This window comes from Trichosurus vulpecula, chromosome 3 (assembly GCF_011100635.1).
Source record: "Trichosurus vulpecula isolate mTriVul1 chromosome 3, mTriVul1.pri, whole genome shotgun sequence".
Lineage (NCBI taxonomy): Eukaryota > Metazoa > Chordata > Mammalia > Diprotodontia > Phalangeridae > Trichosurus > Trichosurus vulpecula.
Window position 1 is genome coordinate 24,725,187 of NC_050575.1, and position 17,721 is coordinate 24,742,907.

General features: G+C 35.7%; 1 protein-coding gene across 1 annotated transcript in view; it reads left to right on the forward strand.

The window, feature by feature from the left end:
- Positions 1–17,721, forward strand: part of MEIKIN (meiotic kinetochore factor) — a 128,435-nt gene that overhangs the window by 32,591 nt on the left and 78,123 nt on the right. The window contains exons 7-8 of the mRNA XM_036748441.1: positions 367–425; positions 16,260–16,343. Of these exons, the coding sequence (XP_036604336.1) occupies positions 367–425; positions 16,260–16,343 (143 nt within the window). The remainder of the gene's footprint in view (positions 1–366; positions 426–16,259; positions 16,344–17,721) is intronic.

Below are 17,721 nucleotides of genomic sequence, written 5' to 3' on the forward strand. Positions count from 1 at the left end.
TGGAATGCTCTCCCTCTTCACCTCTTCCTCCTAACATCCTTAAAGACTCAGCTTAAATCCTACCTTCTTCAGAAGACCTTTCCTAGTCTTTCCCCTCTCTGTTCCCCCCGCCACACACACACATAGATACACATTGCTAATGTCTTCCCTCTGAGATTACCTTCCATTTAAACTGTTATATACCTCCTATGTATATAATCTCTCTCCCATTAGAATGTGTACTCCTTGAAGACAGACTTTTTGCTTTCCATTATATCCTGCACTTAGCAGAATGCCTGGCACACAATGAGAGCTTAATAAATTTTCATTAATTTACTGACTAATACCTAGACTAATACTGAGATTCATTTTTTTTAAAATTTACAGATAATTCCATTTGTAAAATTTTGCCTGAAATAGAAGAAACTCTAGACGTCAAGACTGAGGTAAGTTCTTTTAGAACCTGGACGACCAAAGAGAAAAGTAACTACTGAGACACAGAAAAGTAATCTAGTACTAAAGAAGGATTTATTTAGGAAAATATTTTTCAATTCTTTAAATCGGTGATTCACAACTTTTCTGTAGACAAACAACAGAATTGTTCAATTTTGCATTGCCCTCTTTTCATTTCTTATACTGTATGATATGCATATGTACATTTACAATTTTAAAAAGAATTAAAGCTCAGAGAATTTCAGTTTGTTTATTATTTACTTATATCTTAAAGCAGTGTTCTGTAACTCTTGCTAGATGATAGACTGTGGCAAGGGCAGAGGTTTCTTATTTACCTTTCAAATATTTCTAGAGCATTATGTTTGTGTGTATGTGTGTGTGTGAGAGAGACTACTTCCTGTCACATTCTATCTTGAATTACACTTATCAGTGTACATGCCCCATTCTTTCCAATGTTCTCTATCCTCAGGAAGCTTATGTTTTAATTATCTTTGTATCCTCCATGCATATTATTCTAATGCCTTGTGAATATTAGGCACTTGATAAGCATGTCTTTAATTGAGTTGTAGGAGACAAGATTGACTATGAATAGTAGGACTATATTATAAAATACCTTAAAGGGAAATTTTGCACTTTACAGTCAGGAGCCATTGTCACTTTAATCAGGGTAGTAAATAGTTTGAAGGAATATTTTAGGAAGACAGTGGTGTATTAGCGGATGGGGTGAGGGGGTAGGGGGAGGAGGAAACCAGATAGCTATTTGGTAATCTAAGAGGACTTTAAGTAGAATAGTAGCTATCTAAATGGAAAGGAAGTACTCTTTGAGAGCATAAACCCTTTGGGGAAATATATTGTAGTCATAGTGAGTAATTATTTACATTTAAACAATGAATTAAGTACCTCTTCCTTCCAGAAGAGCAGTTTCCCTAGATGAGAACCCTAGCCTCACAATGCCCTCCTGACTTTTTTAGATGTTGAAGTACAAAAATACTGAAAAACTGTTCCCAAAATGTTATTTGCTTTGAGAAATGTAGGTGAAAGTTGCACACACACACACACACACACACAAAAGCCCCCTATAGTTTTAAAGTAAGGAACAGCTTTTTATTATGTCTGTATACAAGCTACTTCATGTATTTTTGAAATATACAAAGTTGACCAGTTTAATCAATGAATACTTAATTATGTAAATTATTCATTCATTATGTAAATTCATTTATCCAACTGGTACTTACTAACTATATTCATGTCCTAGGCTCTGTGCTTAGATACTGGGGGTACAAAGAAAAAAATTCATTAGCCCCATACCTTCAAAGAGCTTACACTCTTTTGGGGGAAAACAACAGATACATAGAAGAGTATATCCAAAATAATTTCCAGTGGAGGAGGGTACAAGCTACTAGAAAAACAGGTAGATCTCACGTAATAAGGAAACTAGAGACATTGTGAGATAGAGGTGAGAAGGGAGCACTTTGTGTGTGTGTCTCACTGCTTTCTCCCAAGAATAGCCTGCCTCCACAAAGGCAGAGACAGGAAATGAAATGTATCTAAGGAATAGAAAGTAGGCCAGTTTGTCTGGAATATAGAAGATGTAGAGAATAGTAAAGTAGAATAAGCCTATAAAGGTAGCCTGGAGGCAGACTATGAAGAGCTTTAAAAGTCAAAAAGAAGAGTTTGTCTTTTGTAATAGAGGCAAGAAGACCTATTAGAGCTTATTGAACAATGTCAAATCTATACTCTAGAAATATTAATTTGGCCTCTATCTGGAGAATGGATTGGAGAGAAAAGAAATTTGGAGTAGGTAAACCAAGTAAGAGATTATAGTAATAACCTAAGAGAGAAGTGATGAGGAGCAGAAGTTGAGTGGTGGCTGTATGAGTGGAGATGAGGGAACAAACGAATGAATGAATGAATGAAAAATGTTTAGTAAGTGCTTACAGTGTGCTCAGTATCAGAGATACAAGGAGAAAATTGAAAGATAGGAATCACATTCTTATTAGGGGAAGCAACACATAGAGGAGGATTTAGCTATAGCATGGATGGCAAGGCCCAGGAGTCCTTAGGGTATATTGGTATGTCAAGTGGCAATGCCTAGGGATCTTAAGGCTGAGTCAATAAGACAGATGGTAAGGCCTGATTGGCCAGAGGAGGTAGTCGCAAGGCAGATAACAGAGTCTAGTTGTCTTCCATCTTACTGGAAGGATTGTACTTGATGACTCCTTCTTCATCAAAGTTGTGAGAATGACCATTTCTGCCCTGTGAAATTTTGGGAATAGGCTTTGGAGACCTAGCCTAAATCCATTGGGAAAAGAGTATTGGGCTCAGCATTTAGAGTGGAACAGGAGCTATGAATTACCTCCTGAAATGATTGGAAAAGAAGGTAATTTTCCTGCTGGGAAGGGAAAGGAGGAAAAAGGCATTGGTAAGAATATTAAGGAAGAGTTTCCCATGCTACTCTTAATTCCAGCACCTTCCCTCTTTTAATTATTTTCTTTTTATCCTGTATATTGCTCATTTTGTATAAATTTGTTCACATGTTGTATCCCCCATTAGATTGTAAGCTCTTTGAGAACAGGGATTGTCTTTTGCCTCTTTTTGTGTCCTTAGTGCTTAGCTTAGTGCTTTGTACATAGTAAGCACTTAATAAATGTTTATTTATTGATTGATGGTCACTGCTTCTGCTGGTGAGGTCTGGGGAGTACATAGACTTGGGTAGAAAATGAGAACATAAAAAGAATATTTATGGCCCCATCCTCCTTCTGGGACTTATGTCAGAAGAAACATTCTTGATTCTATCTCTGCAAGGCTTAAATGCACAGGGCAAGGGGTGGGGGCGGTGAGGGATAGGGAAGAGATGAGTGTAGTTTTAAGGTAAAGAATTTTTGTGGGAGTAGGGGGAGGGGAGAGATGGGGAGAAAATTTTGAACTCGAAATCTGGTGGAAGTGAATGTTGAAAACTAAAAATAAATTAACAAAAAAAGGAAAGAGAATAGACTCTACAAACTAGATGTCAATGAATATACTCTCAATAGGTCAATAAAAAACTATAACAAAGTAAAAAAAAAAAGAATCTTTGTGACTAGAAGGATGCTAGAGCTATCATCCAAAATGGGGAAATTAGGAAGAGGGAAAATCATGAGTAGAAGAGAAGGAGTTTTGTTTTGGATATGTTGAGTTTGAGATACTACAGGGCATTCAGTTGGACAAGTTACCCTGGTTCTATTTCTTCATCTGAAAAATGAGTGTTTGAGTTTCCTTTTCATCTCTAGATCTAGATCTGTGGTTCTATCATGTGAGAATGGAATTCATCAGAGAGGTAAGAGCTAGACTTTTAACTCTGGAAGTCATCTGCAGGGAGATAGTTCAAACCATGGGAGCTGTGACCCCAAAATTCCAATCCACAACAAAAAGATATTGAGGCAGGCTCTAAGGAATTTCAATTTATTAGGGGAACTGGTGGTCCATTAGCAATTGGATGGGTCCAAGACTCTCCTTTGCAGTCAAGGATCCCTCTTCCCTAGGGGGTGGGGTGGGGCTTCTTTTATAGCAAATGAGAGAATGCCAAAAATAGATTGGGGTGGTACAGTTCTTCAATTAGTCAATTCTAAAAGGGGAAATCCACATGATTGGTCAAGGGGAGGAAGTAAAACTCCATATTTGGTTAAGGAAGGAAAGAAACTTCCACATTTGACTAAAGGAAGGAACTGCCATATTTGGTCAAAGGAGTCATCACCCAAATACTGCTGTTTAGTCAGGGACTAGGCAACAGGATTCTGGGACTTTCCACAAGCATGTTATGAACATCAGACACAAAAGAACATAGAAAATGGGGAAACTCTGGTTTTCTGGAAACAGCAACTCTCAGAGAACATTCATAGGAGTGAGGACGGGGTAGTACAACAAGTCTAAATCTCTGTCTTTAACACAGATTAATACAGACCTAAATGACAAACTATAAATCTATGTAGTATAAATCTGTCTTATAAATCATTTAAAAGCAGCATGATCATTAAGACGTGGATGTTATTATCAATGCATAGTGGGTTAATTCAAACTTACATAATTCTTAACCTAACAAACTTAATTCTATCCTCTTTATCTTACTTATAGACAATCACTAATACCCATAAATCACAATGATTGAATTAAGTAGGAACATCAAAATTATTCTCACAGAGTGCATAAGATCAATAAGAATGTAGAGAAAGTGGAAAGAAGAGGGTCCAAGATGGAGCACTCAACATAAACCTGTTCAGAGCATATTCAGTTGAAAAATGAAGTCAAAATCTGTGTTACAGAGTCTTAGAAGTGAATGGGAGCTGAGGAAATAGAGGCAATGAATATAGACAGCCTTTTTTTAGGAGTATACAACAAAAAGTGCCATCATTAATATTTTTATGCCCATGGCTCCTTTTCCTTTTTCTTTTGACTTTTTCAGAGTGGTGTCACTGGGTAAAGGAGTCATAAATCACAGTTTATTGATTTTTTTTTGGATGGAGTTCTGAGTAACTTTCCAGAATGACTGGACCATTCCATTGCTTCATCAGAAATGCATTAGTGTGTCTGCTTTCCCACATACCTTTTGTTATAAATATACTCGCATTGCCTAGGAATAAATAATACTTGTTGGGAAACCAGGAATGTTTTAATTATATTTTACATTTATTTGTTCTGAATAAATGGGTATGTCCCCTGAACAGAGTACAGGAGAGTACAAGTACTCAAATGAAAGCCAGTCATTTTATTGATCCCCAATTCGAATCTCCTGCCAGGCTCTTCATTGGCCAGATGCAACCTCCTGCATTTGTATAAACCTCTAACCTTTCACCCAGCCAGAAGCCTGCTCTCTGCTAGATCACAGCTCTGATTAGAACTAGTTCTAATCAGTCACCTGATTTACATTCTGGCAAAGCTGGGGGTGGGGCGGGGGAGAAAGGGAAACTTTCAACTCTGTGGAAACAAAACTGCTCCCCCCATTTCTCACACTTTCAATATAAGTCATTTACTATTTCTGTAATTTTGAACAGTCTTGATACATGTGATGTGAAACTTCAGGATTGTTTCAGTTTTCTCTTCATGTGACCTAGGACATTTTTTCATATGGTTATCGATAGCTGATTTTTCTTCTTTTGAGAACTGCCTGTTCATATCCTTAACCATTTGTTTTTTAAGAAGTGGATCTTGTTCTTATATAGTTGAATAAGTTCCATAAATGTATTGGTATTAGACTTTTACAAAATAAATGTGCTATGAACATCTTGCTCATTTGAGTATTTTTCTTCTCATTAAAATTGTATTTGCTTTTAGAGGGCAAAATATTTTCAATTTTAGATAATCAAAAGTGTCTTCTTTTGTGATCCTCCTAATCCTGTTTTAGTCAAATACTCTTCTCCTATAAAGTTTTAAAAGGCATGTTCTTCCCTGTTATTCTAATCTATTTTTAAAATAATTCTTTATTACTATCTTTTTGGACACCACCAAAATTTTCCCTAGTATTCTTTTCCCACTTCCTCCTAGAAGAGCCATGCCATATAACAAATCATGTTTTAAAGGGAAGAACAGGGAAGAGAAAAAAATTGGGAAAGCCAATTAATAGATTGAAAAAGTCTCATACATGCAACGTGCCCTTGCAAAAGAACAAGGTGAGAAGTTCTTTTCATATCTCTTCTGTGGGGTTGTGTTTTTTTTTGTTGTAATTTTGCAACATTCACCTTTTTGTAGTTCTTTCTTTTTACAATGTTGTAGTCATTATGTAAATTTTTTTCTTGGCTTTGCTCACTCAGCATTACATCATGTAAATCTTTTCATGCTCCACTATATTATAATCATTGAAATTGTCATTTCTTACAGTGCAGTAATATTATATTACATGCATATACCACAACTTGTCTAGCCATTCCCCAATCATTAGGCACCCACTTTGTTTCCAGTTCTTTGCTATCACTGAAAGTTGTTCAATAAATGTTATGGTATATATGGAAGTTATTTCTTATCAACAACCTCCTTAGGGTATAAAAATAGTAGTGGAATTCTGGGTATGGACACGGCAGTTATTTTATTTGAATGATTCAAAATTGCAGTTATAGGATGTTTTTGTTTTTAACATGATTAATTATATTCATTATTTTCCTAATGTGGAAGTATCTTTGAATTCCTATTATGAAACCAATTTGGTCATGATTAATGATTTCTTGAATGAATTGCTATAGTCTGACAAGATTTTATTTAAAATTTTTGAATCTGTATTCATTAATGATTCCTTCTTTGTTTTATCCTTCCCTGCTTTAGATATGGGAATATATTTGTTTTCTAAAAGATGTCTGGTAGAATACTTTGTTTTTCAGTTTTTGAGAATAATTTGTATAGTGTTGGTATTAATTGTCCTTTTAAGCTTGGTAGAATTCTCCTGTGTATCCATCAGGATCAGAGTTTTGTTTTTTTTTCTCCTTTTGTAGTTCCTTCCTCACTAGTTCTCTTTCCTTTTCTAAGATTGGAGTATTTAAGATCTCTATTTGATCTTATATTAATTGGAGTATTTTATATTTTTGAAGGTGTTCTATTTTTTAAAGTTTTGTTAGCATATAACTGTGCATAATAGGTCCTAAATTTAAAAAGTTTCTTCTAGTTCTGTTATTTTCCCTTGTTCATTAGCTTTCTTATTGATTCGATTTTTTGCCCTCTTCATTTTAATCAGGTTTATAAATTTAATTAGTCTGTTCAAAAAAAACAGCTTTTAGTTTTATTTATTATTCCCATGGATTTTTTTTCTAGTGTATCTATTTCTTCTCTAACTTTTAATGTGCCCTTTTTGTGCTTATTTTAGATTTGTTTATTGGTTGTCTTTCAAATTTTTAAAAATGAACATTCACTTCACTAATCTTCTCCTTTTCTGTTTTGTTTATGTATTTTTAGGGATATAATGTTGCCCCTGAGGACAGCTGCATCCCAGAAATCTTGGTATGTTGTTTCATCATTATCAATTTCTTTTATATTAATATTGTTTCCATGGTTTGTTCTTTAACCTAATATTTATGTAAGATTTCATGGTTAAGTTTCCATTTGGGTCTATGTCTTTTTTGTGTGTTCCTTGAATTGATTACTGTTTTTATTGTTCCATAAAGGATGTGTTTACTATTTCTGTCTTTTCACATTTATTTGCAATATCTCTGTGCCTTAATACAGGGACAGTTTTGCTAAAAGTTCCATGTGGTGCTGATAAAAACACAAATTCCATAGCCATTTCATTTAAAAGACAACTTAAGTTTTCAGTTCTTCTCATACAGCAATTTTTAAAATTGTGTATTTTCACTTTTATCTTTCTGTTAGATTTATCTAAAACTGAGAGAGGGATTTTAATATCTCTTACAATTATTTTATTAGTCTATGTCTTCTTGTAATTCAGTTAATTTTTTTTCTTTCTGAATTTAGATGTCAAGGCATTTGGAGCATAAAAATTTAATGTTCATATTGGATAATTATCTGAGATATTCTCTTTTGAGAATAATGTAGTTTCCTTTTTAATCTCTATGTTGTGAATTTTGGTTTTGCTTTTTTAAATAGCATGATGGCACCTTCTGCTTTTTTAGATTCACCTGATACATAGTAAATTTTGTTTGAGCCACTCATTTATTATGTTTTTTTTTAAGTGTGCTTCTTGTATGAAACATATCATGGGGATTTGTTTTCTTATCTAATTTATCACCCTTTCCACCTTATTGAATTGTTTAATCCATTTGCATTTAAACTTATGAAAGTTCTTTTGATATTTTCCTCCATTTGTCTCTTATTTTTTCCAAATTAGTATTTTTCTCTCATCCTCTTTAAAATAATACTTTGTCTCTTTAGTGATTTTAGCTTAGTCTACTATATTTCAACCCTATTCCCACTGTTTCTCTTCTCCTTACCCTCAAGCACCTTCCTGCTCTTATTTGTTACCCTTTTCCTTGGTTTTGGAGTTTTGCTTAATTTATTGTTTTTTTTTATCTTTTTATCTAGTTATCAATTCTTCCTTACTTTTTTCTCTCAGTTAAGTAGTCAAGTAAAATTCCCTTTCTTGTATTCTCTTTCAAGTTGTTTTGTTTGTTGGGTTTTTTATTCCATTTTTGTAACTTTTTCTTTAAAATTTTTTTTTCTTTCCCCCGTTCTCTTCATTATTTTATCTTCCCTTTCTGTCTTTTATAAACCTTTATTATTTGATTCATGCTCCTTGTACTTATTTGTTCCTTCTTTAGTCTATGTATTTCTCATGGAATTAAAGTTTCTAAGGTACCTATTTCAAGTTCCTTCTCCTAAACAGTTTGTCTCTCATTGCCTTATAGATCTTGCTGCTGTCACTCCTTTTCTGTTGTGTACCATTTTTAGAAATACAAATTCTTGCCGGTGGCAGAGAGTATAGGAGTATTGCCCGATGGCAGGGATTTTCCTGTGTCCCTGAGTGGCAATTCACTACCACCTCCTTCATCACCCCATAATAATTTTCCCCCACTTGTCATGAAATCTCTTTAAATCCATGCACCCCTGGTCTTCTGGTTTTTATTTGATTCCAGAAGCTCTGATACACTTTATCATGAGGCTGGATGAGTGGTCTCTTCAAGAACCAAATCTCTGAAGGTCATACCCATTATAAGGTCTCCATCTCCCGTTATAAAATATCTTTCTTTACCTATTGGAGTTTTCTTTAGTGGGACCCCCTCCTACCACTTAATCCAGATTTCCTTCTTTCTTTCCCCCTGTTTCAATCCCAACCTTTGATTGCTCACTAGTTCTTTTGTAGTCCCTCTTCCTGAGAAAATACAAGCATTGCAATGGTGGCAGGTGAGGGAGAAGGATGCTGAGTAATTGAAGTAGGAATTTTGAATTAACCTTCTCTGCCAATAATTCATTGTGTTGTTTTTACCTTCCTAAGGTTCTCTGTTTATTAGACCATGGAGACAGTTAAAATTGCTTTATCTCTTGTACCTAATTCCTATTTTCGAAAGTTTGAGGTGTTCTAAGGATCAGAGAAAGTGTCTAGTTTACATCTTCTTGGTCAAGTCACCTGGAAATTTACCTTACCAATGAAATTTATTTTTTTTTGCTTTCAATTTTTAGAATTTCTGTTTTTGTATTTAGTTGGAGTATTTTTTTTATTTGTTGCTTTTCTAATTTTTTTTTAAGTGGTCTGTCCCATTCATTGATTTGTTCTTTTTTCTGTTGTTGATTCAAAGGTTTAAAAAATAAAGAATGCAATTTCCATTTGCTTTAAATCCAGGCAGAGTCTTAAAGTGTTAATCAGTTTTAAGTAAAGGCGACAATAGTTCAAGTGGTGTCATTTTTTTTTCAGTGAGCCTCACATTTATTAGTCTGCATATACAGCTATATCACTTCATAATGTCATGGTGTAGAAATTTGTACCCTCTCAGCTGAGGACCTTGTTTCATACTTCATAGGAAAAATTAGACCATTCACCAAAAGTTCTTTCTTCTCTTCTTATATCACATCAGTCAAACATTTTTCCTCACTAACTTCTCCTTCACCCCTTTTTCAAATGAAGAGTTAGTCCATCTCCTTTTTAAGGCAAACCTCTCTGCATGATTCTTTCATCCTATCCCCCTGTCTTCACTAGCCAATTCTAGTCTTTAAAGTCCTCCAGTTTACTATCTGCATCTTCATTTCCTACAAACCACACCCATATGTATCTATTGTAAAAAAATCCTCACTTGATCTGACCATCTCTGCTAGCTAACATCATTGTCTCTTCTCCCCTTCTTAGGTAAATTATTTCAGATGGTCACCTATACTGATTGCCTTCATATTCCCTTCTGTAAAATTTTCCCCCCAGTTACCTATTTCCCAGCTAATTTTAACTGCACTGGTTTTGTGTGTGCAAAACCATTTCAATTTTATAAAATTAAACCATTTTATATTCTGTAATTCTCTTTAAGGCTTGTTTGGTCATGAACTTTTGCCCTCTCAGTGTTTTTAAAACTATTTTCTTCTTTGTTTCTTTGATTTGTTTATAATGTGATCTTTTACATCGAAGTCATATATTCACGTGGAGCTTACTGTGGTATATGATACAAAATATTGCTCTAAATCTTCTGCTATATAGTTTCCCCAGTAGCTTGGGGTTTATCAAACACTCTAGTACTACCATATTGAAATTTCTTCTGGGTCTTATGTATCTAAGCTGTTATACTGATCAGTTTTCCTACTTTTAAGCCAGACTAAATAGCTCTTTTTATTTATTTATTTAATATTTTTAGTTTTCAGCATTGATTTCCACAAGAGTTTGAATTACAAATTTTCTCCCCATTTCTACCCTCCCACCCCCACTGCAAGATGGTATATATTCTGATTGCCCCATTCCCCAGTCAGCCCTCCCTTCTGTCACCCCACTCCCCCCAATCCCCTTTTCCCTTACTTTCCTGTAGGGCAAGATAGATTTCTATGCCCCATTGCCTGTATATCTTATTTCCTAGTTGCATGCAAAAACTTTTTTTGAACTCTGCTTTTAAACCTTTGAGTTCCAAATTCTCTCCCCTCTTCCCTCCCCACCCACCCTCCCTAAGAAGGCAAGCAATTCAACATAGGCCACATGTGTATCATTATGCAAAACCCTTCCACAATACTCATGTTGTGAAAGACTAACTATATTTTACTGCTTCCTATCCCCCTTTATTCAGTTTTCTCCCTTGACCCTATCCCTTTTCAAAAGTGTTTGTTTTTGATTACCCCCCTCCTCCACCTGCCCTCCCCTCCATCATCCACCCTTTTTTTATCTTCTTCATCCTTCTTTCCTGTGGGGTAAGATACCCAATTGAGTGTGTATGGTATTCCCTCCTCAGGTCAAATCCAATGAGAGCAAGATTCACTCATTCCCCCTCACCTGCCCCCTCTTCCCTTCCTACAAAACGGCTCTTTCTTGCCACTTTTATGTGAGAAATATTACCCCATTCTATCTCTCCCTTTCTCCCTCTCTCAATATATTCCTCTCTCATCCCTTAATTTGATTTTTTTTTAGATATCATCCCTTCATATTCAACTCACCCTGTGCCCTCTATCTATCTATCTATATGTGTGCATGTGTGTGTGTGTGTGTGTGTGTGTGTGTATTCCCTTCAGCTACCCTAATATGGAGAAAGGTCTCATGAATTATACACATCATATTTCCATGTAGGAATGTAAACAAAACAGTTCAACTTTAGTAGGTCCCTTATGATTTCTGTTTCTTGTTTACCTTTTCATGCTTCTCTTGATTCTTGTGTTTGAAAGTCAGATGTTCTATTCAGCTCTGGTCTTTTCACTGAGAAAGCTTGAAAGTCCTCTATTTTATTGAAAGTCCATATTTTGCCTTGGAGCATAATACTTAGTTTTGCTGGGTAGGTGATTCGTGGTTTTAATCCTAGTTCCATTGCCCTCCGGAATATCATATTCCAAACCCTTTGATCCCTTAATGTAGAAGCTGCTAGATCTTGTGTTATCCTGATTGTGTTTCCACAATACTCAATTCTGGCTACTTGCAGTATTTTCTCCTTGATCTGAGAGCTCTGGAATTTGGCGACAATATTCCTAGCAGTTTTCTTTTTGGGATCTTTTTCAGGAGTCTATTGGTGGATTCTTTCAATTTCTGTTTTACCCTCTGGCTCTCAGGGCAGTTCTCCTTGATAATTTCTTGAAGGATGATATCTAGGCTCATTTTTTGATCATGGCTTTCAGGTAGTCCAATAATTTTTAAATTATCTCTCCTGGATCTGTTTTCCAGGTCAGTGATTTTTCCAATGAAATATTTCACATTGTCTTCCCTTTTTTCATTCCTTTGGTTCTGTTTTATAATATCTTGATTTCTCATCAAGTCACTATCTTCCACTTGCTCCAATCTAATTTTTAAGGTAGTATTTTCTTCAGTGGTCTTTTGGACCTCCTTTTCCATTTGGTTAATTTTGCCTTTCAAGGCATTCTTCTCCTCATTGGCTTTTTGGAGCTCTTTTGCCATTTGAGTTAGTCTATTTTTAAGGTGTTATTTTCTTCAGTATTTTTTTGAGTCTCCTTTAGCAATTCATTGACTTGTTTTTCATGATTTTCCCGCATCATTCTCATTTCTCTTCCCAATTTTTCCTCTACTTCTCTAACTTGCTTTTCCAAATCCTTTTTGAGCTCTTCTATGGCCTGAGACCAGTTCATGTTTTTCTTGGAGGCTTTTCATGTAGATTCTTTGACTTTGTTGACTTCTTCTGGCTGTATGTTTTGATCTTCTTTGTCACCAAAGAAAGAGTCCAAAGTCTGAGTCTCAATCTGAGATCGTTTTTGCTGCCTGTTCATGTTCCCAGCCAACTACTTGACCCTTGAGCTTTTCGTTGGGGTATGACTGCTTAAAGAATAGAGAGTACTTTGTCCCAAGCTTGAGGGGCTGTGCTGTTGTTTTCAGAACTATTTCTACACGGCAAGCTCTGCCATACCAGTGCTCCTCCTCCCCTAAGAACCACCAACCTGGACTGCAACTCAGGTCTAAGCAGGCTCTGCACTCCTTCTCTGACCTACCACTTAATACCTCCCACCAGATGGGCCTGGGGCTGGAAGCAAATGCAGCTGTAGCTCTGTAAGCACCCTCAGAGCTGCACCACCTCCACTGCCCCCAGGGCAGTGGCTGAAGGTAAACTCTGTCCCCACAGTTTTTCCCACTAACCTTCTCTGTTGTCTTTGGTGTTTATGGGTTGAGAAGTCTGGTGACTACCACAGCTCACTGATTCAGGGCACTAGGGCCTGTTCTGCCCGACTCCCAGTCTGGTTGGTCCTGGTGTGGCCCACACTGGGCTTTACTCTGCTCCCAGCACACTGTGATAGACCTTACCCAGTGACCATCCAGGCTGTCCTGGACTGGAGCCCTCCTTCCCTCTGCTATTTCATGGCTTCTGCAGTTCTGGAACTTGTTCAGAGCCATTTGTTATAGGTGTTTGGAAGGTTCTGGGGGAGAGCTTTAGGCAAGTCCCTGCTTTCCAGCCCCTATCTTGCCTCCACCCCCCTAAATAATTTTTAATAATTACTTCCTTTTAGAAAGTTTGTGATCTGGCACTGTTAAGTTTCCTTCCTTTCCCTTATTTTTCATTATTTCTCTTGAAATTCTTGACCTTATGTTCCTGTGGATACAATTTGTTATTTTCTTCTAGTTCTGTAAAGTAACCTTTTGGTATTTTATTTGTAATACACTGAATAAGTAAAACAAAGCAGCATTGTGATTTTTATTAGATTGGCATCCAATTGCCCTTGGATAATTAATATTTCTCCATTATTTAAAGCTATCTTTATTTCTGTAAAGAATGTTTGGTATTCATATTGTTGTATTCACATGGTTTTGAATAGAATTTCTCTTTTTATCTCTTCCTGCTGGTTTTTGTTGGTAATATATAGAAATACTGACAATCTGTTTGGATTTATTTTATATCTAGCCACTTTACTGAAATTAGGAATTGATTCACTTTTGTTTACTTGACTTCTTAGGGTTCTCCAAATAGGCCAATATGATCTGCAAAAAACAATACTTGGTACTTGTCTTGTCCTTTCTCATTTGATTATTTCCCTTGTATTATTATAGCATTTTTAGACCTATATAAAATAGCTGTGGTGATAAGACATTCTTGTTTTAGCCCTGATCTTTTTGGAAAGGCCTCTCTCCTTTTTCAATTATATATAATGTTAGAGCGTGGTTTTAGATAGATGCTTATTACCATATTAAGGAAAGTTCCACTTATTCATATCCTTTTTAGTGTTTTTAACAGAAACAGATGCTGGATTATGTCAAAAGCTTTTTTTAAAGCGTCAGTAGATATAATTATGTAGCTTTTATTATTTTGTAAATAATATGGCCTATAGTGTTTATACTTGTCAATCTATTCAACTAACCCTGCACTACTGTTATAAACTCAACCTCATGGTTTAAAACCTTTTTAATATGTTATTGTGGCCTCTTTGTTAATATTTTATATTTTTTTATCAATGTTAATTGGTGTCAGTGTTTTAGACTGTCAGCTATCGAGATGTCATTTGAAATATTTCTTACATAGTATTATAGGTAAATATTCTGTAATAAAGGAACCCCAGAAATTCTTATGAACTCCACCAAGAAACTAGGAGGAAAGAAGCACTGGGTGCCTTGAATCCCCAAAGCGTGAATTCATCTCTGTTTTTTCATTAAAATTAAGATCATACATGTTCTTTACCTTATGGAAGAGTTGCAGTATAGCAAAGTTGTCCATGAAACTAATTTTACTTTTAAATGAATTGTTTTTTGCCCATTAGCTTCCTGATCATATAGATTTTATCTCAAGGGAAAAAAATCCACAATAGGCTAATTTAAAATTTTTGTTGTCCTTGAGGAAGGGGTGGTGAGCAATCTCTGCTGATTATCTGTCATTCAAAACTATGCAAAAAAAAATTTTACTGTACTTGAAATGCTTTAGTATGTCCTTTCTAAATGTAATGCTTTTATCTGATTTCTGATAGATTTGCCAGCTACCCCAAATCACCCTTTCCAAAAGATAGGAATTTCTTCAGTAATGAAAGAATTCCATATTCAGAATTCACCTCCATTTATTTTGGCATAGAAATTTACAATCCCTACTAGTCAAACTGTAAAATTCCACTCTGCCAGTAGATACATTCATCTACCTCATGATTGTTTGCCTGATTTGCATCACTGGGTGATACAAAATTAATGTGTCCTACTTAAATATCATAAAATAAATTTATCCAAAGTAAGGTATTTTTAGCCTCATATAATTCTTGATTTCAAATTGCTAAGAGATGGAGGAACTCACCAGTTAGGAAATATGATTTCTGAACTATTTTATTTAAAAATTATTTAAATAATTATTTAAATAATAAATTATTTAAATTATTATTTAAAAAAGTAGCACTAATATAAGAAAAATAAACAAGCTTTTAAAGTATAACATATGACAAATTAATTGAACAAAAATTGCCAAAATGCAATTATCTAATAGTCAAAAGTCTTACCACTTTTCCTCTCAAACCAACAAGGAATTTCAGCCATGTGTTGTCATGTAGCTGCTGTGCCACATGATTCTCTTCAGAGTAATAAGTTTGACTTAACTCATAACAAAAAAAGTTTTATTTTGTCAACTTGACTAAATGACTTAAAATTTCGTTTAGGGTCCTAGACTTTTATTAATATTATTATTATTATTATATGTTTGTGCTCTATTCTTATGCTTATACTAAGAGATTGTTTTTACTGTTGGTGCTAAAATATCTTTTTTTTTTCTGAAATTCAGTTACCAAGGCAAAAAGGGGGAGAAGAGAAAGGGAGAGGGAGCAGAACAGGGAGAATTTATTAAGCTTGTACTAAATGTCGGGCACTGTGGTAAACCCTGGGGATACAAATTTTAAAAAAAAATATGGTCCCCGCTCTCAAGGAATTTACATTGTGATCGAAGAAGATTGTATTAAGGAGATGGAAAGTTGAGTAGACGGTACTTGCACAAAGGGGTAAAGCAGATGGAAAAGTAAGTATTCTAGAAAGTGATTGAGCTGGCAATGAAGGGAGTGAGACTGAGACACCCTAAGAAATGGACAAACTGGCCAGGAGGATAGGGGCAACCTGAGGTAGGCAAGGATACTGAGGAGATGGAAGAGTCCACAGAGAAAATGAGCTGGGGATGAAATAAGCATGGGCCCTGGGGCACACGGAGGCCTCCTCATCAATCAGAAGAGGAAGCCAGGGTGTTGTTTTTTATTTATTTGTACGTGTGCACACACACATATATGCATGTATACATAAATGCATGTGTGTATGGTGGTGGGTTTTTTGGCTTATTTTGTTTTCCTTATAGCAAACAAACCCCTCTGTTCCTGTCGGTAAGAAAAATAGAGAATTTCTGACGAGCTCTCCATCATCAGAGACAGGCAGGTTTGAGGTAAGTATAAGATGGACCAAATGGTAGTAATCCCATGGATTATTGAGTGTGTGTCATAATACTTTTTAAATTTCACCAGATTTTACAAATACATTCTAACCTGAGATATTTTCAAATTAGATTATTTAAATAAGATTCCTTCTCAGCTTGAGAATAATATTTTGCTCAAATGATAAGCTACAGAAACTTTGAGTAAAGAAGATAAAGTAGAGTGCTTCTGGTTCCCTTGTAGTGATCTCAGACTTCATACTCCACTAGAAAGTAGTTCATTCTTTTGATTGGTCTGTTTTTGTCCAACTTTCAATGACAAGTAAATATAATTCAATAAGTAACATTTAATTGTTATACATAGTGCCTGATGGAGCAATTAAATCAAATAGAATTTAACAGCAAACATTAAAATGCTCCAACAATTCCCTATGTTTCTTTAAAAAATAAAAGTCACTCAGTGAACATTTACTAAACACTGCCAGGCGCTGTGCTAAGTACTCGGCTTATAAAGAAAGGTAAAAACAGAGGCCTTGTTCTCATGGAAGTCACCTTCTAATGAGACAGTCAACATGCAAGTAACCATGTACATATAAGATGTATACAGCGTAACTAGGTAGTCTTCCCAAAGATGCTTTGCTGGTCTGTTACTTAGCATGCTAGCTCTTGTCACTACAGTGAGATATGCTCTGTCACTGGGTATGAGGCTGACCCTGGGCTATACCTTTAAAGCCCATTTGGACCATTGGGGAATAGCATATTCACAAAACTCAAAGATTACATCAGTTCCAAGGTCTAATCCATACTCACTTCCAACACTGTGAATATGCAGTCGACACTAGAACTCCTCAGTGAAGAATGCTAGTGGCTTGTACGTCATAGCAAATGTTTGTTGACTTGAAGGAGGCATATTAGATTAGGAATGATTGAAAAATAGATTTGTATTCCAATTTAATCCAGTGTTCATGGGAGTGTTCTTGGTTAAACAGGTATGTAGGCAGTCCTGAAAGCAGTCTGCCCTGTTTGTTTTGTTTTGTTTTTGGAGGAGGGGGAAGGCAAGGCAATTGGGGTTAAATTACTTGCCCAAGGTCACACAGCTAGTAAGTGTCAAGTGTCTGGGGTCAGATTTGAACTCAGGTTCTCCTGACTCCAGGGCCGGTGTTCTATTCACTGCACCATCTAGCTGCCCCAATCTGCCCTGTTTGGTAGACTGAAGGTAGGGCTCTTCAAATTGGGAAATCTCCCAGGCCAGCTGTGGAAATGTCTTGAGTGTACTGTCATAAAGGCCTGTGCTTCCAGCCTGTAATTTAGAGGTTCAGACCAGGTTTTGACACTCACCAAAGTTGTATTGTTGGTAACCCAATGTCCTTATGGCTCACTAGTTCTATAT